The sequence below is a fragment of the Scyliorhinus canicula genome, chromosome 20 (assembly GCF_902713615.1).
Source record: "Scyliorhinus canicula chromosome 20, sScyCan1.1, whole genome shotgun sequence".
Lineage (NCBI taxonomy): Eukaryota > Metazoa > Chordata > Chondrichthyes > Carcharhiniformes > Scyliorhinidae > Scyliorhinus > Scyliorhinus canicula.
The window spans coordinates 50,770,469-50,791,870 of NC_052165.1; the positions used below are offsets into that span (position 1 = coordinate 50,770,469).

The 21,402-nt window shown below is 51.8% G+C and overlaps 2 protein-coding genes across 5 annotated transcripts in view; one reads left to right on the forward strand and one right to left on the reverse strand.

Annotated features, from left to right (window-relative positions):
- The window catches only part of LOC119955289 (probable tubulin polyglutamylase TTLL1), a 54,705-nt gene extending 37,535 nt beyond the window's left edge, over window positions 1-17,170 (reverse strand). The window contains exons 1-3 of one of the 4 annotated variants that reach the window (XM_038781366.1): window positions 17,088-17,170; window positions 11,924-12,084; window positions 1,546-1,754 (exon numbers count right to left, since the gene is read on the reverse strand). In XM_038781366.1, coding sequence (XP_038637294.1) covers window positions 1,546-1,754; window positions 11,924-12,036 — 322 coding nt within the window. In that variant the 5' untranslated portion in view covers window positions 12,037-12,084; window positions 17,088-17,170. Of the gene's footprint in view, window positions 1-1,545; window positions 1,755-1,914; window positions 2,075-11,923; window positions 12,085-16,829 lie in introns of those variants that run through there. The other 3 variants (XM_038781365.1, XM_038781364.1, XM_038781367.1) reach the window with 3 other exon arrangements.
- A 2,420-nt stretch (window positions 17,171-19,590) lies between these two features.
- The window catches only part of LOC119955068 (bcl-2 homologous antagonist/killer-like), a 74,373-nt gene continuing 72,561 nt past the window's right edge, over window positions 19,591-21,402 (forward strand). Inside the window, exons 1-2 of the mRNA XM_038780914.1 lie at window positions 19,591-19,686; window positions 19,782-19,811. The gene's annotated coding sequence lies outside the window, so the exon portion shown is untranslated. The remainder of the gene's footprint in view (window positions 19,687-19,781; window positions 19,812-21,402) is intronic.

The following is a 21,402-nucleotide window of genomic DNA, read 5'->3' on the forward strand; positions in this document are numbered from 1 at the left end:
CGTTGGTTGGCGCTTCCCGCTTCCCTTGTCAGCGATACGCTCCGCAGCCCCGCCCGGTGCGCTCGTAGGGGCTACAATGTGCGTTGTCCTTGGGTGAGCCGCCTGATGACCCACCGGCGGGTGGCGGCCGGGTGAGGGGGCGGATATGGTGGTGGGTGAGGTGCAGGGGTGGTGGGATGGGGCACCCATATGGCTGGTGTCACTGCAGAACCAAGGCCAAGATGGGTGGTCAGCAGTATGGCTGCCTTGCAGGTTGCCTGCACACCACCCCAGTCCCAGGGGGGTCACCCCGACCATACGGTCCGTCCCCCCATCACCCCTCCCTCACCCAGCCAGCATCTGGCCTGGCATCCCACGGTCACGGTTCTGCGTGTCCTACCTCCTCTCTCTCCCTCATCAGCCATGATGTCGGTCTCACGATTTTTGGAAGCACAAGTGAACCTCGCCATTTGTAATTTGCCCCAGAGGAGGTGGAGAATCGCGGAGGCCCCGGAGAATGCTGGGTGGGACCCGCTAATGATATTAGATTTAGAATTTTGGGCAGCACGGTAGCATTGTGGATAGCACAATCGCTTCACAGCTCCAGGGTCTCAGGTTCGATTCCGGCTTAGGTCAATGTCTGTGCGGAGTCTGCACATCCTCCCCGTGTGTGCGTGGGTTTCCTCCGGGTGCTCCGGTTTCCTCCCACAGTCCAAAGATGTGCGGGTTAGGTGGATTGGCCATGATAAATTGCCCTTAGTGTTTGGTAGGGTTACTGAGTTATGGGGATAGGTGGAGGTGTTGACCTTGGGTAGGGTGCTCTTTCCAAGAGCCGGTGCAGGCTCGATGGGCCGAATGGCCTCCTTCTGCACTGTAAATTCTATGTAATTAGAACAGTACAGCACAGAACAGGCCCTTCGGCCCTCGATGTTGTGCCGAGCAATGATCACCCTACTCAAGCCCACGTATACCTATCCCAGTAACCCAACAACCCCCATTAACCTTATTTTTTAGGACACTAAGGGCAATTTAGCCTGGCCAATCCACCTAACCTGCACATCTTTGGACTGTGGGAGGAAAGCGGAGCACCCGGAGGAAACCCACGCACACACGGGGAGGATGTGCAGACTCCGCACAGACAGTGACCCAGCCGGGAATCGAACCTGGGACCCTGGAGCTGTGAAGCATTTATGCTAACCACCATGCTACCGTGCTGCCCATCAATGGTGTTTACTGTACGTGCATTTTGGAATGCATTGACGCTGCTGTCGAAGCGATGGAGAAGTGTGATTTGCTGTGAAATCGGTGCCCGCCACGATTACAGCGCTGGAACCGACTCTCCACCCAATCCCGTTTCCTGATTCCAGCATCGGCCGATGGAGAATCCCGCCCTTGGTGTTCCACCCAAAACTCCATTCACTCTCAGTGACACTGGAAAATCCCAGCTGCGAACGAGAGTGGATGATTTCGGCCAGCATATTGTTTTACAAATGCTGCTAAATTAAATAAATTATAATATTTTGCTGCATTAATCTGAAATACCAATAGGATATATAACATGTTTACCTAAGTGAACATATTTGCCATTTTCATCCTTTTCTGCGAGAGGACTTCCCTCTTTTTCGAGTTCTTTGCGATAACGCTTTATGTTCTTAATCATCAAGTCCTTCCTGGTGAGCTCAGAGTGGTTAGGAAAGTGGTTCACAATCTGATCATCTGAAAGACGGTAGCCATTTTCAACACTGAAGACATTCCTGACAGTCTGTACACTCATCCTGCACAGTAAAAATAAGACCAGAAAATTGATGGAATCTCTTTTCCTATTGGGAAATTTAAGTAACAGGCAAAATGCCCAAAGTTTATTACATTCCAAGGTCATTGGATTAACTGCTGGATGAAATGAAAAAATTCACCATGATACAGAAGATTTATTACATATTCTCAGGTTGAAGTAACATTGGCAAATACGTAATTTTTTGTTCATCCCCAGTTGATCTAAGAAGGTGGTGAAGGGCCTTCTTTTTGAACCACTTCAGTCTGAATGTTCCTGTAAAGACATTAGTGAATCAGTTGGATTTTTCGACACTCCAACCACTGGTACAGCCTTTAAAAAAAATATGTCTTACAGTTAAATTCTCAAACTTCCAGATGGGATTTCAACTGATTTTTTCAGCTTATTCAGCTTATAGCCTGAGACGGCGCCGAACCTCTCCAATAAGCCCATAATTCCCCCATACTCTCCAGTGGGTCTGATAGAAACAGCAGCAAGTCGTCTGCCTTCAGCGATACCCGGTATTCCCTACTCCCCCTTGTAATCCCCTGCCACTCTGCTGACCCTCTAAGGGCCATCGCTAAGGGCTCTATCGCCAGTGCAAACAACAACGACAGCGGACACCCCTATCTTGTTCCCCTATGCAACCCGAAGCTCCATCTTGTTTGTCCGAGACTCGCCACCAGAGTCATGTAAAGCAGACCCACCCACGCCACAAACTTCAGCCTAAACCCAAACCTTCCCAGAACTTCAAACAGGTACCACCACTGCATCTGGTCAAAAGCTTTCTCCGTTTCCATAGTCACCACTACCTCTGGTACCCGTCCGCTTGACGGGATCATGATCTCCTTTAATAACCGCCATATGTTAGTGGAAAGTTGCCTGCCCTTCACAAAACCCCTTTGGTCCTCTGCACCCTCCCACGGAACACATCCCTCCATCCTCTAACTTGGCCAACAATTTCACTATCGTGTTTAACAATGATATGGGCCTGTATGGCCCACATTCAAAAGGGTCCATCTCCTTCTTTGGGATTAGCGTGATCGATGTCTGGGTCCGTGCCTCCGGTAGATCCCCCTTCTCTAGCGCCTCGCTAATCAGTGCCAATAAATGTGGTGCCAACTCTGTCGCAAACATCTTTATAGAACTCCGCTGGGTAACCACCTGGCCCCAGGGTCTTCCCCGACTTCATCCCTTTTATGCTTTCCATCACCTCACTCAACCCTAGGGGCTCCTCCAGTGCCTGCCTCATCTCCTCATCCGACCATGGGAATTCCAGCCTGTCCAAAAACTGCCCCTTCCTCACCATCTCGATCAGCAGTACACAGCTTCTCATTGTACTCCCTGAACACCTCAGTTATCTTCGCCAGGTCCGACACTACAATCACAACAACAAAATCACCCCACCCAAGAAGAAAAATAAAAACCACCCTCCAGCCCCCACACAGCCCGCATCTTCCGAACTCCATTGTTCCAACTTCTCCGTCTCCCATCAATGTTCAGTTCTCCCCCAGCTTCTCCACTAGCAAGGGGCTGGTTTAGCACAATGGGCTAAATAGCTGACTTTTAAAGCAGACCAAGGCAGGCCATCAGCGCGGGTTAAATTCCCGCACCAGCCTCCCCGAGCAGGTGCCTGAATATGGCAACTAGGGGCTTTTCACAGTAACTTCATTTGAAGCCTACTTGTGACAATAAGCGGTTTTTATTTCATTTCATTCAGCTTATGGTCTCTCATAAAGTCATTGGCCTCCTCTGGGATTTCAAAATAGTACTCTCCGCCTTCAAAACTCACCCATAATTTTGTGGGGTACAGCACCCCAAACTTCATCTACCTTTGGTAGAGAACTGCTTTGGTCTTGTTGAACCTGGCATGCTTTTTCGCCAGCTCCGCTCCAATGTCCTGATAGATTTGGACCCTGTTCCCCTCCTATTCGCAGTTCTACTTCTCCCTGGCCCACCATACAATCTTCTCTTTCTCCACAAACTTGTGGAGCCTCACCATCACTGTCCGTTGCCCCCCCCCCCTCCCCCCCCCCACCCCCACCCCCCACTCTCAGCTTCTGCCTTAGGGGCCTGTGTGCTCTATCCACCTCTGGGACCTTGTCCAGTACCCTCTCTGCCACTGGCCCCGCCAGCATCGTTGAATGTATCTCGTGGCACTCATGTCTTCCACACCTTCAGGCAAGCCAGTCATACACAGGTTCTGCCTTCTAGATCTATTTTCCTGCTCCTCTACCTTTGCCCTGAACGGCTTGCAAAGGTCCCCCAGGAGCCACACTTCTGCTTCTAAGACTACCAGGCGATCACTGTGGTCGGATATCACCCTCTCCATCTACCGGATCTGCGACCCCTGTGCCTCCTGATTCTCTCCATCAATCCTTTCAGAGGTGCAACCGCTCATTCGATGGCCTTCGTTCGGTCTCCCTGCATCTAATTTCTTTGTCGGCAGAACTCCTCTCTGATAAACGCCATCAGCTACTCCAAATTGTAGGTTTTCCAACATGTGATGACCCTTCCCGTCCACCATCTTTCCAATTGTTGCTGCGCTACAGGCCTCCTCCAGTTCCTTGGCCAGGTCTTTAACCTTCTTCTGCCGGGTTTGATAACCAGCAGACATGCCACCCCCGTGGGGGGGAAACTTCTCCTCCACACCTTCAGCTACACTTTCCTGTCAAAATTCCCCCATTTGCGGGTAAAAAGATCTCAAATCAAAGCCTTCTAGCTGGAGCTGCCCTGTGTGCGATCACTCACTCCATGGCCGCCATCGGAAGTAGACTAATAAAGTTTAGTGTGACCTTGGAGTCAGAAACACATAAGTGAAGGCAGCACGGTGGCACAGTGGTTAGCACTGCTGCCTCATGGCGCCGTAGTCCCAGGTTCAATCCCGGCTCTGGGTCACTGTCCATGTGGAGTATGCACATTCTCCCCGTGTTTGCGTGGGTTTCGCTCCCACAACCCAAAGATGCGCAGGGCAGGTGGATTGGCCACTATAAATTGTCCCTTCATTGGAAAAAATTAAATGGGTACTCTAAATTTATTTTCAAAAAAAGAAACACATAAGTGCCAAGTGCATAACTTTAAAAGGGCTACATTGAAAATATTTTATTAAGGCATTTATAAGTATAACAACTTTACCACGAGGTATCAAAAGGAACAAAAGAGTATAAACAACACACCCACCCAATAACAAACACCAGCCAACATGGCTTACACAAACACGGCCTCCTTCCCAGCCCCACTTTTCCACTGACCATCTTAACCTTACTCAACCCCCCATGCCCCCCCCCCCCCCCCCATGCTGACAGCTTAATTTTTCTCAAAGTAGTCGATGAACGGCTGCCACCTCAAGACAAACTTAATTTTCTCGAGTCAGAGAAACCCCGCCATGTCACTGACCCATACCCCCCGACTTCGGGGGTTCCAAGTCCCTCCATCCTAGTAGGATCCCTCTCAGGGCCACCAGGGAAGCAAAGGCCAGAACATCGGTCTCTCTCATCCCCTGGGCTCCCGAATCTTCCGACAAGCCAAAGATCGCCACCTCTGGACTCGGCACTGCCCTCACCTTTAATACTTCTGACATGACGTCAGCAAACCCCTGCCAGAAACCCCTCGGCCTCGGACATGCCCAAAACATATGGACATGGTTTGCAGGCCCCTCCGCACAGTGCCCACACTTGTCCTCCACCCCCTCGAAGAACTTGCTCATCCAGGCCACAGTCATGTGCGCCCTGTGGGCCACCTGGAATTGTATCAGGCTGAGCCTGGCACTCAACGAGGATGCATTGACTCGTCTCAGGACCTTCCCCATAATCCAGCTCTTCTTCCCACTTTCACTACACCTCCCCTATCGGGGTTCCCTCCCACTCCATCAGTTCCTTGTAGATCTCTGAAACCTTCCTCTCTGGAGGCATCATGATCACACTGAGTAGCCTCCTGATATTGGCCGCCAGATGCCTCCTCTTCACGAATCCCGTCTGGTCCTCCCCTAACACCCCTAGCACACAATCATCTACTCTCGAGGCCAAGATCTTAGCCAATAATTTGGCATCTACATTTAGCAGGGAGATCGGTCTGTATGACCCACATGGTTCCGGGTCCTTATCCCACTTCAGAATGAGGGAGATCAAAGCCTGCGACAACTTCGGGGGGTGCAGTCCCAGCTCCCTTGCCTCATTAAAAGCCCTTACCAGCAGTAGCCCCAATACCCCCGAGAACTTCTTATAAATTTCCACTGGGTACCCGTCTGGCCCCGGGGCCAAAAGGGCTAAACTTAATTAAATAACTGTTTGCGCGGAGTCTGCGTATTCTCGCCGTGTCTGCGTGGGTTCCCTCCGGGTGCTCCGGTTTCGTCCCTCAGTCCAAAGATATGCAGGTTAGGTGGGGTTACTGGGTTACGGGGATAGGGTGGAGGCATGAGCTTAAGGAGGATGCTCTTTCCAAGGGTCGGTGTAGACTCGATGGGCAGAATGGCCTCCTTCTGCACTATAAATTCTATGATTCTATGAATGGAAGTAAACTGAATAAATTGGAAAAAGTTGTTTGACAACACTTCAGTGGAGGTTGCTTTGAAAGGTGTGTCACTGAACATGTAGGTTAAATACATTCCCAAAACCAATAAGTGCACACTAAGCAAACATAATACTAAATACCAAATTATGCAGCAACAATGTGCATTCAACGGAGTGTATTGAAATAGCATTCTTAGTAAAATCATCACTAAACATGTTCTACCAATACAAAGCAGTACTCGTAAAAGATAATCAATAGCATGTTCAAGTACAAAATCAAAACAACAGAATGTAAGCCAGAGGAAATGTAACCAAACTGAGTGGTGTGTTGGCTGATGTTATTGACAAAGGTCTGAGTTACAAAAAAAAAGACTGAAGAAACTTGGACTTTCAAAGTGGTGTCTGAGAGTGGAATGTAAAATTGTTAAGCGTATAGGCACAGTTAACTCGCAATATTACTTTAAATTAAACTCAGGAGTAGAACCAGGGACACAAGTTCAACCTAGTAAAAGGCAGTTTAAGGGCTGATATCTGGAAATTCTTCCTTCCAGTAAGAATGATCAATATCAAGAGTAAACTTCTCGATAGCCCAGTGGAGGAGACTCAGGAATCATTTTTAAGAGACAAGTTGAATACCATAATGGGAGGACATTAGGATTGCTCCGGATGGATGGATTAACAAGGGAAGATAACTTCCTTGTCGGTAGCTGTCTTTTAGCTCACTAACATTGGTGTCTTTGCTCTTGGTCATTGCCCTCATGTATAATGACCAAAAGTGGCTTGGTGTTAGAATGCTGTCTCCAAAATGTGTCAGAAGTTACTACACTACCTGATGTGTGTGTGCTTCCTGTGAGTAAGAAGTGAATAAGATATAATAATTAAATATAACTAATCCTGAACTTCGGGAAGATCTCTAGATGCGTTCAACCCTGCTTCTTCCATATTCTCATATGTAAAGATGCCCAGGGCTTGTAATTGATTGGGCAACAACTCCCTTGTTTGTTTTGTCATTGAAGCACAGCAGTAGTCCTCATTCGTCAGTTAAAGGAGTACAAATACAACAAAAGATATGTGCTGAACCTACAGCTCATAATGTGTCATATCGCTAGGTTGATAAGCAATGAAAGCTCTGTCAGGTTGTGTGAGAAGTATGTGTGGGACAAACTGAAAGGTAACATTTTACGGCACACCTTCTTAGGGGTATCTACAGTGAGGTGGTCTGAATGCCGAGGTTTACTGCCACCTTCCATCAGACATGCTGTACTGCTGTACTTTTGAGGATATTACCCTGGAGTTCCAGGCACCCTTCCTCATGCTCCCTATCACCCACCATCAGAGACTTTGGATACTGTGCCACCCCATCATTTGCTCTTAAACTGTTTGTTTTGCACATATTTTTCTCCCTGCATTGGCTTTTGCCAAACATTTCTTCCTTCTGGTGTAGCTCACTATCAGCCTTTAGAAAAGTTGAACTTTTGTTTTCTTACAGACTACTTAAGTGCACAATTCTTTCTTATCTCCCAACTTTGTGGAGCCCCAGTGCCGGGGAGATGCACAGGTTAGGTGGATTGGTCATGCTAAATTGCCCCTTTGTGTTCAAAGATTTGCAGGTTAGGTGGGACTATGGGGATAGGATGGGGAGAGAGCCTAGGTTGATGCAGACACAGTGGGCTGATGGACCTCCTTCTGCATTGTAGGTATTCTATGTTCTATGAAACAGGTGGGGCGGGATTCTCCGTCCTGCCAGGTCCGATTTTCCGGTGTGGCGCACTCCCGCCAGCAGCGGGATCCTCCGTTCCAGCAGCCGGCCAATGGGGTTTCCCATTGTGGCCATCCCACGCCATCGGGAAACCCGCGGGAATGGGTATGCGGTTGGTGAAGCGGAGGATCCCGTCGACAGAGAATTCCGTAAGTGATCTTGCAGGTTATGGCTAATTACGGCAGATTTCAGAGCATCCTGTAAAGCTGGATAAATGACCCAGATATAAAACACACATTGCTCCAGTTACTTTGCTTCAACATCTGGGGCGGGATTCTCCGTAGCCCTTCGTAACGCGGGTTGCCTGCGAAAAAAATCGGTGTTAATCACTCCGGCGCCGGGGCCTTCTTTAAGGCCGCTATTCTCCGTTCCCGGAGGGGCTAGCAGCTGACTGACGCGATACGCGTCAGTTTCACCAGCTGCGGAAGTGGTGAGACCCGGCGTTTTTTGGAGGATAAGGAGGAGAGAGAGAGAGAGAGAGAGACAGACAGACGCGGGCGGGGGTGTGTGTGTGTGTGTTCCGGCATTTGGTTGGTGGGGGGGGGTGTGTGTTCCGGCATTTGTTGTTGGGGGGGGGTGTGTGTTCCGGCATTTGGGGGGGGGGGGGTGTGTGTTCCGGCATTTGTGGGGGGGGGGTGTGTGTTCCGGCATTTGGGGGGGGGGGGGTGGTGTTCCGGCATTTGTGGGGGGGGGGGGGGTGTTCCGGCATTGTGGGGGGGGGGTGTGTTCCCGGCATTTGGGGGGGGGGGGTGTTCCGGCATTTGTGGGGGGGGGGGGGTGTGTGTTCCGGCATTTGTTGGGGGGGGGGGTGTGTGTTCCGCCATTTGGGGGGGGGGGGTGTGTTCCCGGCATTTGGGGGGGGGGTGTGTTCCGGCATTTGGGGGGGGGGTGTGTGTTCCGGCATTGGGGGGGGGGGGTGTGTGTGTTTCCTCCGGCATTTGGGGGGGGGGGTGTGTGTTCCGGCATTTGGGGGGGGGGGTGTGTGTTCCGGCATTGGGGGGGGGGTGTTGGTCCGGCATTTGGGGGGGGTGTGTGTTCCGGCATTTGGGGGGGGGGGGTGTGTGTTCCGGCATTTGGGGGGGGGGGTGGGTGTGTTCCGGCATTTGGGTGGGGGGTGTGTTTCCGGCATTTGGGGGTGGTGTGTTCCGGCATTTGGGGGGGGGGGGGGGTTTGGGGCAGCGGCGGGCAGAGAGGGGGGGCGACGGATGCCCGGGGCCAACGCACCGTCGCCCCCCCCTCTGTCCGCCGCTGCCCCCTACCCCAACCCCCCCCCTCACCACCCCTACCTCAACCCCCCCTCACCACCCCTACCTCAACCCCCTCAGCCACCCCTACCTCAACCCCCCTCCCCACCCCTACCTCCCTCCTCCCACCCCTACCTCCCTCCCTCCCCACCCCCTACCGCCCCAACACCTACCGCCCTCCCGCCCACCACCCCTACCTCCCTCCCCACCACCCCGACCCACCCCTCCCCACCGACCCCTACCCCCCTCCAAAACTGTCGGACTTCCCCCCCCCCCAACGCCCGGTCCCCCCCCCTCCCCCCAACGCCGGTCCCCCCCTCCCCCCCCCACCGCCGGGTCCCCCCCCTCCCCCCCCCAACGCCGGGTCCCCCCCTCAACGCCGGGTCCCCCCCTCAACGCCGGGTCCCCCCCCCAACGCCGGGTCCCCCCCCTCCCCCCAACGCCGGGTCCCCCCCCTCCCCCCAACGCCGGGTCCCCCCCTCCCCCCAACGGCGGGTCCCCCCCTCCCCCCTCCCCCCCAATGCCGGGTCCCCCCCTCCCCCCAACGCCGGGTCCCCCCCTCCCCCCAACGCCGGGTCCCCTCCCCTTAATGCCGGTACCCACAACCCCCCTCAATGCCGTACCCACACCCCGTCCCCCTCCCTCTGAAGGCCGGTACCCACACCCCCCTCTCTCCTCCTCCCCCCCCCCCTCTCTCCTCCTCCCCCCCCTCCTCCTCCCCCCCCTCTCTCCTCCTCCCCCCCTCTCTCCTCCTCCCCCCCTCTCTCCTCCTCCCCCCCCTCTCTCCTCCTCCCCCCCCTCTCTCCTCCTCCCCCCCCTCTCCTCCTCCCCCCCCTCTCTCCTCCTCCCCCCCCCCCCTCTCCCTCCTCCTCCCCCCCCTCTCGCCTCCTCCTCCCCCCCTTTCCTTCCTCTGTTCAGGGGGGGGGGGGTGCGGCGTTAGTGGGGGTGCGGCGTTGAGGGGGGTAGGGGTGGTGGAAGGGGGGTAGGGGTGGTGAAGGGAGGTGTTGGGGTAGGGACAGCTGCGTGCAGAGGGGGGGCAACGTGCGTTGGCCCCGGCATCCCGTCGCCCCCCTCCTCACACGCCGCTGCCCTACCCCAACCCCCTCCCCTCACCACCCCTACCCCCTTCACCACCCCTACCCCACTCCAACGCCCCACCCACCCCCCACTAACGCCGCACCCCCCCCCCCACAGACCGGAGGAAGGAAGGGGGGGGAGGAGGAAGAAGGGGAGGAGGAAGGGGGGGAGGAGGAAGGAAGGGGGTGAGGAGGAGAGAGGGGGGGTGTGGGTACCGTCCTTCAGAGGGAGGGGGACGGGGTGTGGGTTGCGGCGTTGAGTGGTGGGGGTGTGCCGGCGTTGAGGGGGGGGGAGCCCGGCTGTTGAGGGGGGGGGGGTTGCGGCGTTGCGAGAGATGGGGGGGCGGCGTGGAGGGGGGTAGGGGTGGTGGGGAGGGGGGTAGGGCGTTGGAGGGAGGTAGGGGTGGTGAGGGGGGGGGGTGGTTAGGTAGGGGCAGCGGCGTACAGAGGGGGGGGGGCGACGGTGCGTTGGCCCCGGGCATCCGTCGCCCCCCCCTCTCGGCCCGCCGCTGCCCCCAAACCCCCCCGATGGCCGCAACCCCCCCGATGGCCGCAACCCCCCGATGCCGCAACCCACCCCCCCCCGATGGCCGCAACCCACTCCCCGATGGCCGCTAACCCACCCCCGATGGCCGCTACCACTCCCCCGATGGCCGCTACCCCACTCTCCCGATGGCCGCAACTCCCTCCCCGATGGCCGCACCCCCTCCCCCGATGGCCGCAACCCCTCCCCCCGATGGCCGCAACTCCCTCCCCCGATGGCCGCAACCCACTCCCCCGATGGTCCGCAACCCCCTCCCCCGATGGCCGCAACCCCTCCCCCGATGGCCGCAACTCCCTCCCCCGATGGCCGCAACCCACTCCCCCGATGGCCGCAAACCCACCCCCCCGATGGCCGCAACCCACTCCCCCGATGCTGCAACCCACTCCCCCGATGGCCGCAACCCCCTCCCCCGATGGCCGCAACCCACTCCCCCGATGGCCGCTACCCACTCCCCCCGATGGCCGCAACACACTCCCCCGATGGCCGCTACCCACTCCCCCGATGGCCGCAACCCCTCCCCGATGCTGCAACCCACTCCCCCGATGGCCGCAACCCCCCAATGCCTCAACCCACCCCGACACTGAACGGCGTCAACCATCATCAATGGTTGACGCCGTTTTAAATCAACTGTGATTTTCGCCGACGTGACCCGTGGCCACGTCGGCGGGACTTCGGCCCATCCGGGCCGGAGATTTCAGGTCAGTGCAAATAAAATGAAATCCCACCGGCGCCAGCTGTTTTCACAGGCCGCCGACGGGATTTGCACAACGCCGGTTTTTTACCGGCGGGAGAATTCGAAAACCTGCGGGAGCGGAAATAACGCCGCTTCCCGCCAATTCTCCGACCCTGCGTGGGGGTCGGAGAATCCCGCCCATAGTCTTAAAAAACCTGTTGGAATGGACACTATAAAACGTCATTGCATTGGAATGCAAAGTTGCTTTCACCAAATTCTCTTACCAATGATTTCGATCCACAGTCCCATAGTACCATCCTTGGTAATCAAATCAGAATCTATTCATTTACTATTAAACAATGTACTCACCAATAGAAATTCCAGTCTTCAGATGCTGAAGCCTGGATCCAACCTCTTTTTTCAAAGTTATTTAGAAGCACAGATTTGTCAATGTCTGTTACCCATTTCACTTTCCCTGTCATGATTTTCCTGAAGCATGTGAACGGGCGACCACAAATTGCGTTAACACACTGTCAAAGAAAGACACAATACTGTACTCACAAGGCAACACAAAGATCTGCAGGAATCTTGTCAAACCTTAATACTTGTGGGAAAAGTTTCATCCTAATTCATGGATTTTTGTTATTTCTTTAAAAAAAAAAGTTTAGAGTACCCAATTATTTTTTTCCAATTAAGAGGCAATTTAGCGTGGCCAATCCACCTGACCTGCACGTCTTTGGGTTGTGGGGGTGAAACTCAGGCGGACATGATGAGAATGTGCAAACTCCACACGGACAGTGATCCAGGGTTGGGATTCAAACCCGGGGTCCTCAGCGCCGGAAGCAGCAGTGCTAACCACTGTGCCACGTGCCGCCCTGGATTTTTGTTATTTTTTGAGGAAAATGTTTAACATTCTATTGTGGTGCTTTTTTTTGTAATTCAAGGATCTGAATGTGTTCAAAACCCATCACGGCAGTTTGTGAATTTTAATTCCGTTTAGAAATTCTGGAAGTAAAAGTTGCCTGAACAAGTTGTGACTCCAATTTCACACTAACATGTTGAACTCTTAATTGTCCTCCGAAGTGGCCCAGCAAGCCACTCACCTGAATTAAATTGCTCAATGAGAAGGCCACCATATTTCCTCAAGGGTAAAGAGGGCAAAGCAATGCATGTCAGTCTTGCCAGTGCAGTGAATATTGGGAGAATTAATAATTGAAATCAGTCAGAAATACATTTGCAGGGCAGCACGGTGGCACAGTGGTTAGCATTGCTGCCTACGGCGCTGAGGACCCGGGTTCGAATCCCGGCCCTGGGTCACTGTCCGTGTGGAGTTTGCACATTCTCCCCGTGTCTGCGTGGGTTTCACCCCCACACCACAAAGATGTGCAGGATAGGTAGATTAGCCATTCTAAATTGCCCCTTAATTGGAAAAAATAATTGGGTACTCTAAATTTATAAAAAAAAGAAAAAAAAAGAACTACATTTGCCAGGAGCAAATTGAACTTCTTTAGCTGTCACCGAAGAAAAAAAAAGTAAAACAGGAAAATGAGAATACTGGTCTGAACATTTTTTTCCCAATTGGGCATTTATAATACCCAGTTCAGTAGCAGAATTATTGCTGTTGTGTCAAAGAGTTCAAGTCCTACACCAGAAAATTAAGCATTTAATGCAGGCTGATACTCCACTGCAGTACTGTGGGAGGTGCTGTCCTGCCTCAGTGAGATGATGAACCAAGGCACTGCCTGCGCCCTCAGGTGAATGTGAAAGGTCACAACTTCAGATAAGAGCAAGGATTCTCCATTGTCCTGGCAAAATTTATCCCTCAATCAAAATCGATCAAACGGGTTGACCTGGATTATGCCATAGACACAATACTGGAGTTGTGAGCACCTCCCATTATTTTGGAGCAAATTAGATAGCAACGTCAGTAGTCTGCACAAGTGTAGTTACTTGCAGAAACATGGAATTTGGTGCCAGATTTGTTCCCCTCTCCCTCAGACTTCACTACACCAGTACCTGGCTCATAATCAGCATCAAAACAAATGGAAGACAGTGAGCCACTAAATACACCAGAATATGTTAGGGTTGATGCATTCAGGTGTAAGTCATTTTTAAAGTTTTAATTACTGCCAAACAACCATTGAAAATTTAATGTTATAAATGTGGAGTTCCATTCCTTCGTAATTTAGTTATTATTGGAGATTTTAAATACGAAAATTAAGCTTTTTTCTTTCTGTCTCTTTTCTCTCTCTCACTGAATTCCTTCTTTCTTTTGCTCACGTTTGTCCTCTGTACATGATTTTACATTAAATTAAACATTCTGATTTATAATTCCTGGTATAGACACAGCGGGTGGGATTCTCCATCCCGCCAGCCCTGTTTTCCAGCGTGGCACGCCCCCGCCAGCAGCAGGATTCTCCGTCCCGCAGCCGGCCAATGGGGTTTCCCATTGTGGTCACCTCACGTTGTCGGGGTGAATCTCGCCGACGGACAATCCCATCCGGCACCCTTCAGTTTTTGAAAATCCACACTGTTTCTTGCTTTGGTCACATATTCCACTGATTCCCTGTAGAGGGCGTGAAATGGAAAGGATCTCAATACAGTAATGTCTAGTGGGTGCATTGTTCAAGAAGCCGGCGAGCTCACCACCACCTTCCCGAGGGCAATTTAGGGATGGAAATAAATGTTGCCTTGCCAGCAATGCCCATGTCCCGTGAATAAATTGAAAACTTTTTGAGTAGCTTTGCTGCTGACCGCAATACCCAGGCTAATATCTGGTCGTTAGGAGTAGGCAGTGGCGTAGTAGTATTGTCGTTGGATTAGTAATCCAAAATCCCAGGGAAATGCTCTGTGGCCCGGTTTCGAATCCCACCAGGGCAGATGGTGTAATTTGAATTCATAAAAATCTGGAATTAAAATCTAATGATAGGGCAGCACGGTGGCCTAGTGGTTAGCACAACCGCCTCACGGCGCTGAGGTCCCAGGTTCGATCCCGGCTCTGGGTCACTGTCCGTGTGGAGTTTGCACATTCTCCCCGTGTCTGCGTGGGTTTCGCCCCCACAACCCAAAAATGTGCCGAGTAGGTGGATTGGCCACTCTAAATTGCCTCTTAATAGAAAAATAATTGGGTAATCTAAATTTATAAAAAAAAAAAAAATCTAATGATGGGCATGAAACCATTGTCAATTGTCATAAAAACCAATCTGGTTTACCAATTTCCTTAAAGAAGTAAATCTGTCACCCTTACTTGGTCTGGCTTACATGTGACTCCAGACCCACAGCAATGTGGTTCACTCTCAGAGCGTGATCCAACAGGGACGCTGAGCCTGAAAAGCAGCTCGCCGCGGTGCAGCAGGGAGACCTCACTCCTGGGATCTACTGGGCTCGCCACGCTTGGCAAGATCCAGCACGATCTTGCGAGACATTGCAATGTGAGTCCAGCCCAAAATGGGCGGGATCACTTTTTTGGCCACAAACGGGGACCAGATGGAAGGGCACTGGTGAGGGTCTTCCAGAGGATCGGAGGTCCCCAGCTGCATGGACTTTGGACAGGGTGGTTGGTGCCCTGGCACTGCTAGTGCCTGGCACTGCCAACCTAGCACCTTGGCAGTACCAGCCTGGCACCCAGGCAGTACCAGCCAGGCACCCTGGCAGTACCAGGGTGCCCCTGGTGGTGCCAGTCTGGCACCTTGGCAGTGCCACCTGGGTGCCAGCCTGGCACTGCCAAGAGACCCAGGCGGCATTACCAGTTGGCATAGGCCCTGCCAGGTTAGCACTGCCAAGATGCCAAGCGGGGGGGGGGGGGCAGAGTGGAGTCCCTCCCATAGTGCTTTCAGGCTGGGAGGTCGGGGATTGTTTTGGGGGCCTTGGTGATTGGGGCGCCGATCTCTCGCTACAATGGGGAGTTCAGGGGAGCTGAACAAAATGGGGCTATGTGCGGACTTTTAAAACTGGAACAAAAACATCCATTTCTAAAATAAAAGCAAAAGTTCCAAAACAGAGTCAGATTTCCGTTCAGGCCCCTTTGAATTGCCATGGGCGAAATTCTCCCCCCCCCCACGACGGGTGGGAGAATAGCGGGAGGGCCTTCCCGACTTTTTTGACGTCCTCCCGCTATTCTCCCCCCCCCCCCCCGCCGAAATCCCGACAAGAATCGCTGCCGCCGTTTTTTTTACGGCCGGCAACGATTCTCAGCTGTTAGAAGGGCCGAAGTCCCAGCCCTTTACGACCTTTTTACGAACGGCAAACACACCTGGTCCAGCCGTTCGTAAAAACGTCGTGACAAACTCGCAAAAAATAACCATGGCACCGATTGGCACGGCAGTACCACGGCCGTGCCAAGGGTGCCATGGGCCCGCGATCGGTGGGCACCGATCGCGGGCAGCGGGCCCGATGCCCGCGCACTATTTGTCCTTCCGCCGCCCCGCAGTATCAATACGCGGGGCGGCTGAGGGGCAACCCGGCCCGCGCATGCGCGGGTTTCGCGCAAAAACGCGATGACGTCACCCGCGCATGCGCGGGTGGAGTCTTCCCACCTGCGCATGCGCGGCTGACGTCATATGACGCGTCAGCCGGCGCTAACTCCGGCAAGCGGGCTTAACGATTTTCGTTAAGCCCGACTTGTCGGAGCCTCCGACGTCGGGCTGCTAGCCCCGACGGGGGACCAGAATCGGTCCCCCGTCGGGAAGGGGCGCGCTGCCGTAAAACCCGCCCGGGTTTTACGGCAGTTTTACGATTTCTCCCGTTTTGGGAGAATTTCGCCCCATGTGTTTCTCGGCACTGTGAGCAGCCGGATACTTGCGGCTAATCGTGCTCGCTAGGTGACTTTGTCCCCTTTTGGGAGAATCGTGCCCTTACATTCCCCTAGGGATGGGCAATAAATACTGACCCAACCAGCAATGCCCACATGTAATGAACAAATAAAGAAAAATAAACATCACATTGTTTGTGGAACTATGTGTTGTGTACACATTGAGGGCTGCACTCCGACATTGTAACAGTGGAATGCTGCTTGAAGTACTAGACTGCTCTGGGATGTCCCCAGGTTGTGAAAGGCGCTATAGAAATGGAGGTAAAACGAAAAAGTGCTGGGGAAAAAAAACTCAGCAAGTTTTGGCAGCATCTGTTTAGAGTCTAATATGACTCTGTTTTGGAACTTTTATTTTAGAAGTGGACGTTTTTGTTCCAGTTTTAAAACCAGGCTAACACCCAACGCAGCTCCCCAGGCCGCTGCAACAGCAGAGTTTGACACGGCTCCTTTCGATTGATTCCTCACCTCGCCGTGGCCCCAGCACTGATTCCCGAAGTGGCTCAGAGCGAGCTGTAGTTTTCACGCCTGATCCAGATGGGGTTCTATGTTTTCTACTGCAAGGGGCCGGGCGGATGCCGCTACTCGAAAATAGTTGACGCAGATCAATTCCTCCAGTAGCTTTTTGAAAGAAAAAGGTTGTTTTCTGTACCAGCTGTGGTTCTGGGAAGACGTGTATCTGACTGATCATCCATCAACTGCACCCACCGCTCGACCAAAGCTTACCTGGGCGAGAGCAGCAGGGGAAAAGATTTCTAACCAGTAACATTTCTTTGCGTTTTAGGCTGTTCCTTAGCAACCCGGGAGAGGTTGAGAGCGCATGAGCTGACGGGTTGCCAAGATTTCAGGTTTTAATGCGAAGTCCCTTGGAGGAATTGGGTTCAGCTTGTTTGCATATTATATGGTGTTGTTTGGCTATTAGTTGTCATAATTTTGACCTGATTGTTTCTTTTTCGAGACCTGAAATCTACAACAACGATCGAATTTCTGTACTCTTCCTGGAATCCAAAACTCTATAACATGTTTGTGGCTACATATGTAGAAATAATATGGCTGACAGAATAACCTGAGGGATACACAGCACTTTTGTAGTGAAATACCTTGAAGGAGGTTACATTTCTTCCCAAAACAACAGTGCCTGTCGTCACTGAAATCAACACGAGCGTCGGTCATTTTTATAAACTGGACAGAATTACAGAGCACAATTCCCAATTTAAATATTCCATAACCCCCGACAATAATAAGCAGAAAAGCGAGTTTGTGACCATTTTGATCAGTGGTGGGCAACCTGGGGCCCGGAGGCCACATGCAGCCCATCAGAGTTTGCAGTGTATCCCACAAGGGACCCTTGCTCTTCCTGTTATCTATTAATTACTTAGACTGTGGTGTCCAGTGCAGGATTTCAACATTTTCAGATGATATGAAGATTGGAAATGTTGTCAATTATGATGAAGATAGGCTTGAACTTCGAAGGGACATAGGCATATTGGTGGATTGGGCAGACAAGTAGCAGATGCAGTTCAATACAGCGAAGTGTGAGGTGATTCATTTTGGCAAGGAGATTATAGAAGGAGAATACAAAATAAGGATAAAATTCTTAAAGGGGTGCAGGAGCAAATGGGTGTATCTGTGCAGAGATCATTGAAGGTAGTTGAACAGGTGGAGAGAACAGTTAATGCATTTAGGTGGCAGCACGGTGGCGCAAATGGTTAGCATGGTTGCCTCACGGCGCTGAGGTCCCAGGTTCGATCCCAGCTCTGGGTCACGAGTGGAGTTTGCACACTCTCCCCATGTTTGCGTGGGTTTCGCCCCCACAACCCAAAAGATGTGCAGGATAAGTGGATTTGCCATGCTAAATTGCCCCTTAATTGGAAAAAATGAATTGGATGCTCTAAATTTATTTTTTTAAAAAATACATTTATTATTCTGGGTTTTATTAATACTGTAGCAGCACAGAGTACCAGAGCAAGGAGGTGGTACTGAATTTATGCAGGACACTAGTTAGACCTCAGCTGGAATGTTGTGTACAGTTCTGAACACCAGATCTTTGGAAGGATTGGAGAGAGTTTACAAGAATGGTTCCAGGGATGAGAAACTTCACTTATGAGGATAGATTGGAGAGTTTGGGATTTGACAAAGGGTCACCTGAACTTGAAACGTTAGCGCTTTTCTCTCCCTACAGATACTGCCAGACCTGCTGAGATTTCCCAGCATTTTCTCTTTGGTTTCTCTTGAGTTTGGGACAGTTCACCTTGAAGCGAAGAAGGCTAAGAGGAGATAGAACAGTACAGCACAGAACAGGCCCTTCGGCCCTCAATGTTGTGCCGAGCCATGATCACCCTACTCAAACCCACGTATCCACCCTATACCCGTAACCCAACAACCCCCCCCTTAACCTTACTTTTATTAGGACACTACAGGCAATTTAGCATGGCCAATCCACCTAACCCGCACATCTTTGGACTGTGGGAGGAAACCGGAGCACCCGGAGGAAACCCACGCACACAGGGGGAGGACGTGCAGACTCCACACAGACAGTGACCCAGCCGGGAATCGAACCTGGGACCCTGGAGCTGTGAAGCATTTATGCTAACCACCATGCTACCCTGCTGCCTGATGTTGAGGCTGGGCAGAGTAGACAGTGAGAAACTGTTCCGACTCGTAAAATGATCAAGAGTAAGAGGGCACATTTAAGATACTTTGCAAAAGAAGCAAATGTGAGAAAATATGTTTTTCACACAGCGAGTGGTTCAGGTCTGGAATGAACTGCCTGGAGGCGTGGTGCAGATTCAATCGAGGCATTCAAAGTGCATCAGATGATGCTTTGACTAGAAACAATATGTAGGGGTACATGGAAAATGGCACTAAGCCATCCTGCTCGTTTGGAGGGCCAGTGCAGACACGATGGGCCAAATGGCCTCCTTCTGCGCTGCAACAATTCTGTGATTCTTTGTTTTAACTAGGCTCGCGGAGGCGAAGCAGAGAGGAACAGAAACGGGAATGGCGACAGTTTATTTTCAGGAAGAATAAGAACATTTGAAGCAAGATTAAGCCATATTGCCCCTTGAACCTGCAACGTGATTTTCCCCATCCCATATAAAGCTCTGCAGAGTTAATAAATGGGTAGCTGTGGACAATGAGTGGAGCAGAGGTGTGTGGGGGCAATGTTTGAGTGGGATCTGCCTGGAGCAGGAGAGCAGTGAGTGCTGCAGTGTGGTGTGAGGATGGGAGGTGCCAGCACTGGTGTTTGTACAGGTGCAGCAGGTCCAGGTGCAGCCTTCAGCTGAGAGAAGCCAGAGCGCGGGTGTTTGAGAGTGACGCTGCTGTGAGTATCGCCAGCTTCCTCAAAGAAAATCGAAATAAAACTCTTCGATAATAACCAGTTCGAATGTAATTTGTTGTCTTTTGTTGTTCCTACAGGGCGGCTGTCGCTATCTCGACTTTGAACAGGTAAGAGCCGAAGTGTTTGACAGTGTGGACTGCTGGTTTGGGAAAGGTGTGGCGCGCTGCCCTGATGTTGTTTTCCACATTGTGAACAAAGGGAAGTTACCGATTAAGGATGGCGGATGGTTTCAGTCGGTGAGGTGGGATGTTGGGGGGGGGGGGGGGGGGGTTGGAGAGCGGCTGATCTGATCTCTCCGCAGCTAACCTGGGCAGTGGAGGGCTGGGGAGGTTGGAGGGAAGTAGGGCTTTGAGAGGTTGGGGTGAGGTGAGGCGAGGTTGGAGGGAGGTGAGGGTTGGGCTGTGGGGGTGGGAATGAAATATGCTGGGGGGGTGGGGGGGTGGGGTGAAGAGGTGGCTGGGGTTGGGGGGGGGGGGGGAACCGCTCAACTAATTTGAATGTGCTGGAGAAAGCTCAATGGTCTTTAATTAACATTACATTTAATTATCACTGAAGTTTGCAGCCACCATCTCTGCAGTTGCACTTCTTAAACAAAAGGAAGAGTACCTTAAATTTGAAATTTACCCAGAGCACTGATGATTTTGCTTAGTTTTAAACCAATAGCGCAAAGATCAAAAAGTTGTGGGGACAAAATTCGTGCACACCTCAAATTTTTAAAAAAATGGGGACTAAGTTTGAAATCCCCTGAAAACGGATTATTAATCTGCATTTGTTTAATGTAATGCAGGCACCATGCCAGCTTTGTGCTGCCTGCACTTGCTATGTGCAGCCAGTGCTAACTGCACTGTTTATTGGCTGCACATATCAGCAGGGGGCACAACATCATAACTTGATAGCACCAGTTAAAGCTAGTCGACACGACCTGAAGCTAGCTGGCATCTCTTAAAGGCGAGGTGCATTGTGGCTGGAGCAGGTACTGACAGTTGTGCAGGAAGTGAATCTTACCGAGAAACAATGAAGAATGACACCATGTGGGAGGTGGTGTTCTCCCAAGTTCCTCAGACATTGCACCGGAGGCTTTGGTGGAGGAGGTAAGAAACAGAAGAGATGTCCTGTATCCACAGGGGCAGAGAGCTTGGAGGTCCTCCAGATACACGCTTAAAATCAATGTTGAGCTTCAGACCTCGAGGACCTGCATGCAATGCTGAAAAAAGTTTAATGCTCTCATGCAAATGGTCAAGGCCAGTGAATGTATAAAATGCCATGTCCTATTGACTACCCAATTCACCACACTATCAGAAATCTCCTGCTGAATATTCAAATGCCTTGCTTCCCTCAGAGACTTCATTCACTGCCAGCTCCACGCTCACATCACCAAAAGATTGCACAACACTTAGATACTTTAACGGCATTGAAAAGGCATCTTGACGACAAATACATGGATAGGATGGGTATAGAGGGATACGGCACTAGGAAGTGCTGAGGGTTTTGGTCAAGGTTGGTATCATGACCGGTGGAGGCTTGGAGGGCCGTAGGGCCTGTTCCTGTGCTGTATTGTTCTTTGTTAACACTGACACACTTCCCTCACTCCTGTAGAACATGTTACACATAACCAGATCTAACAGCAACATATCAGAGAGGAACAGGCATGCCTGATATCCTAACCAGCATGGATGAGAGTCTGCTGGCCATTATTGG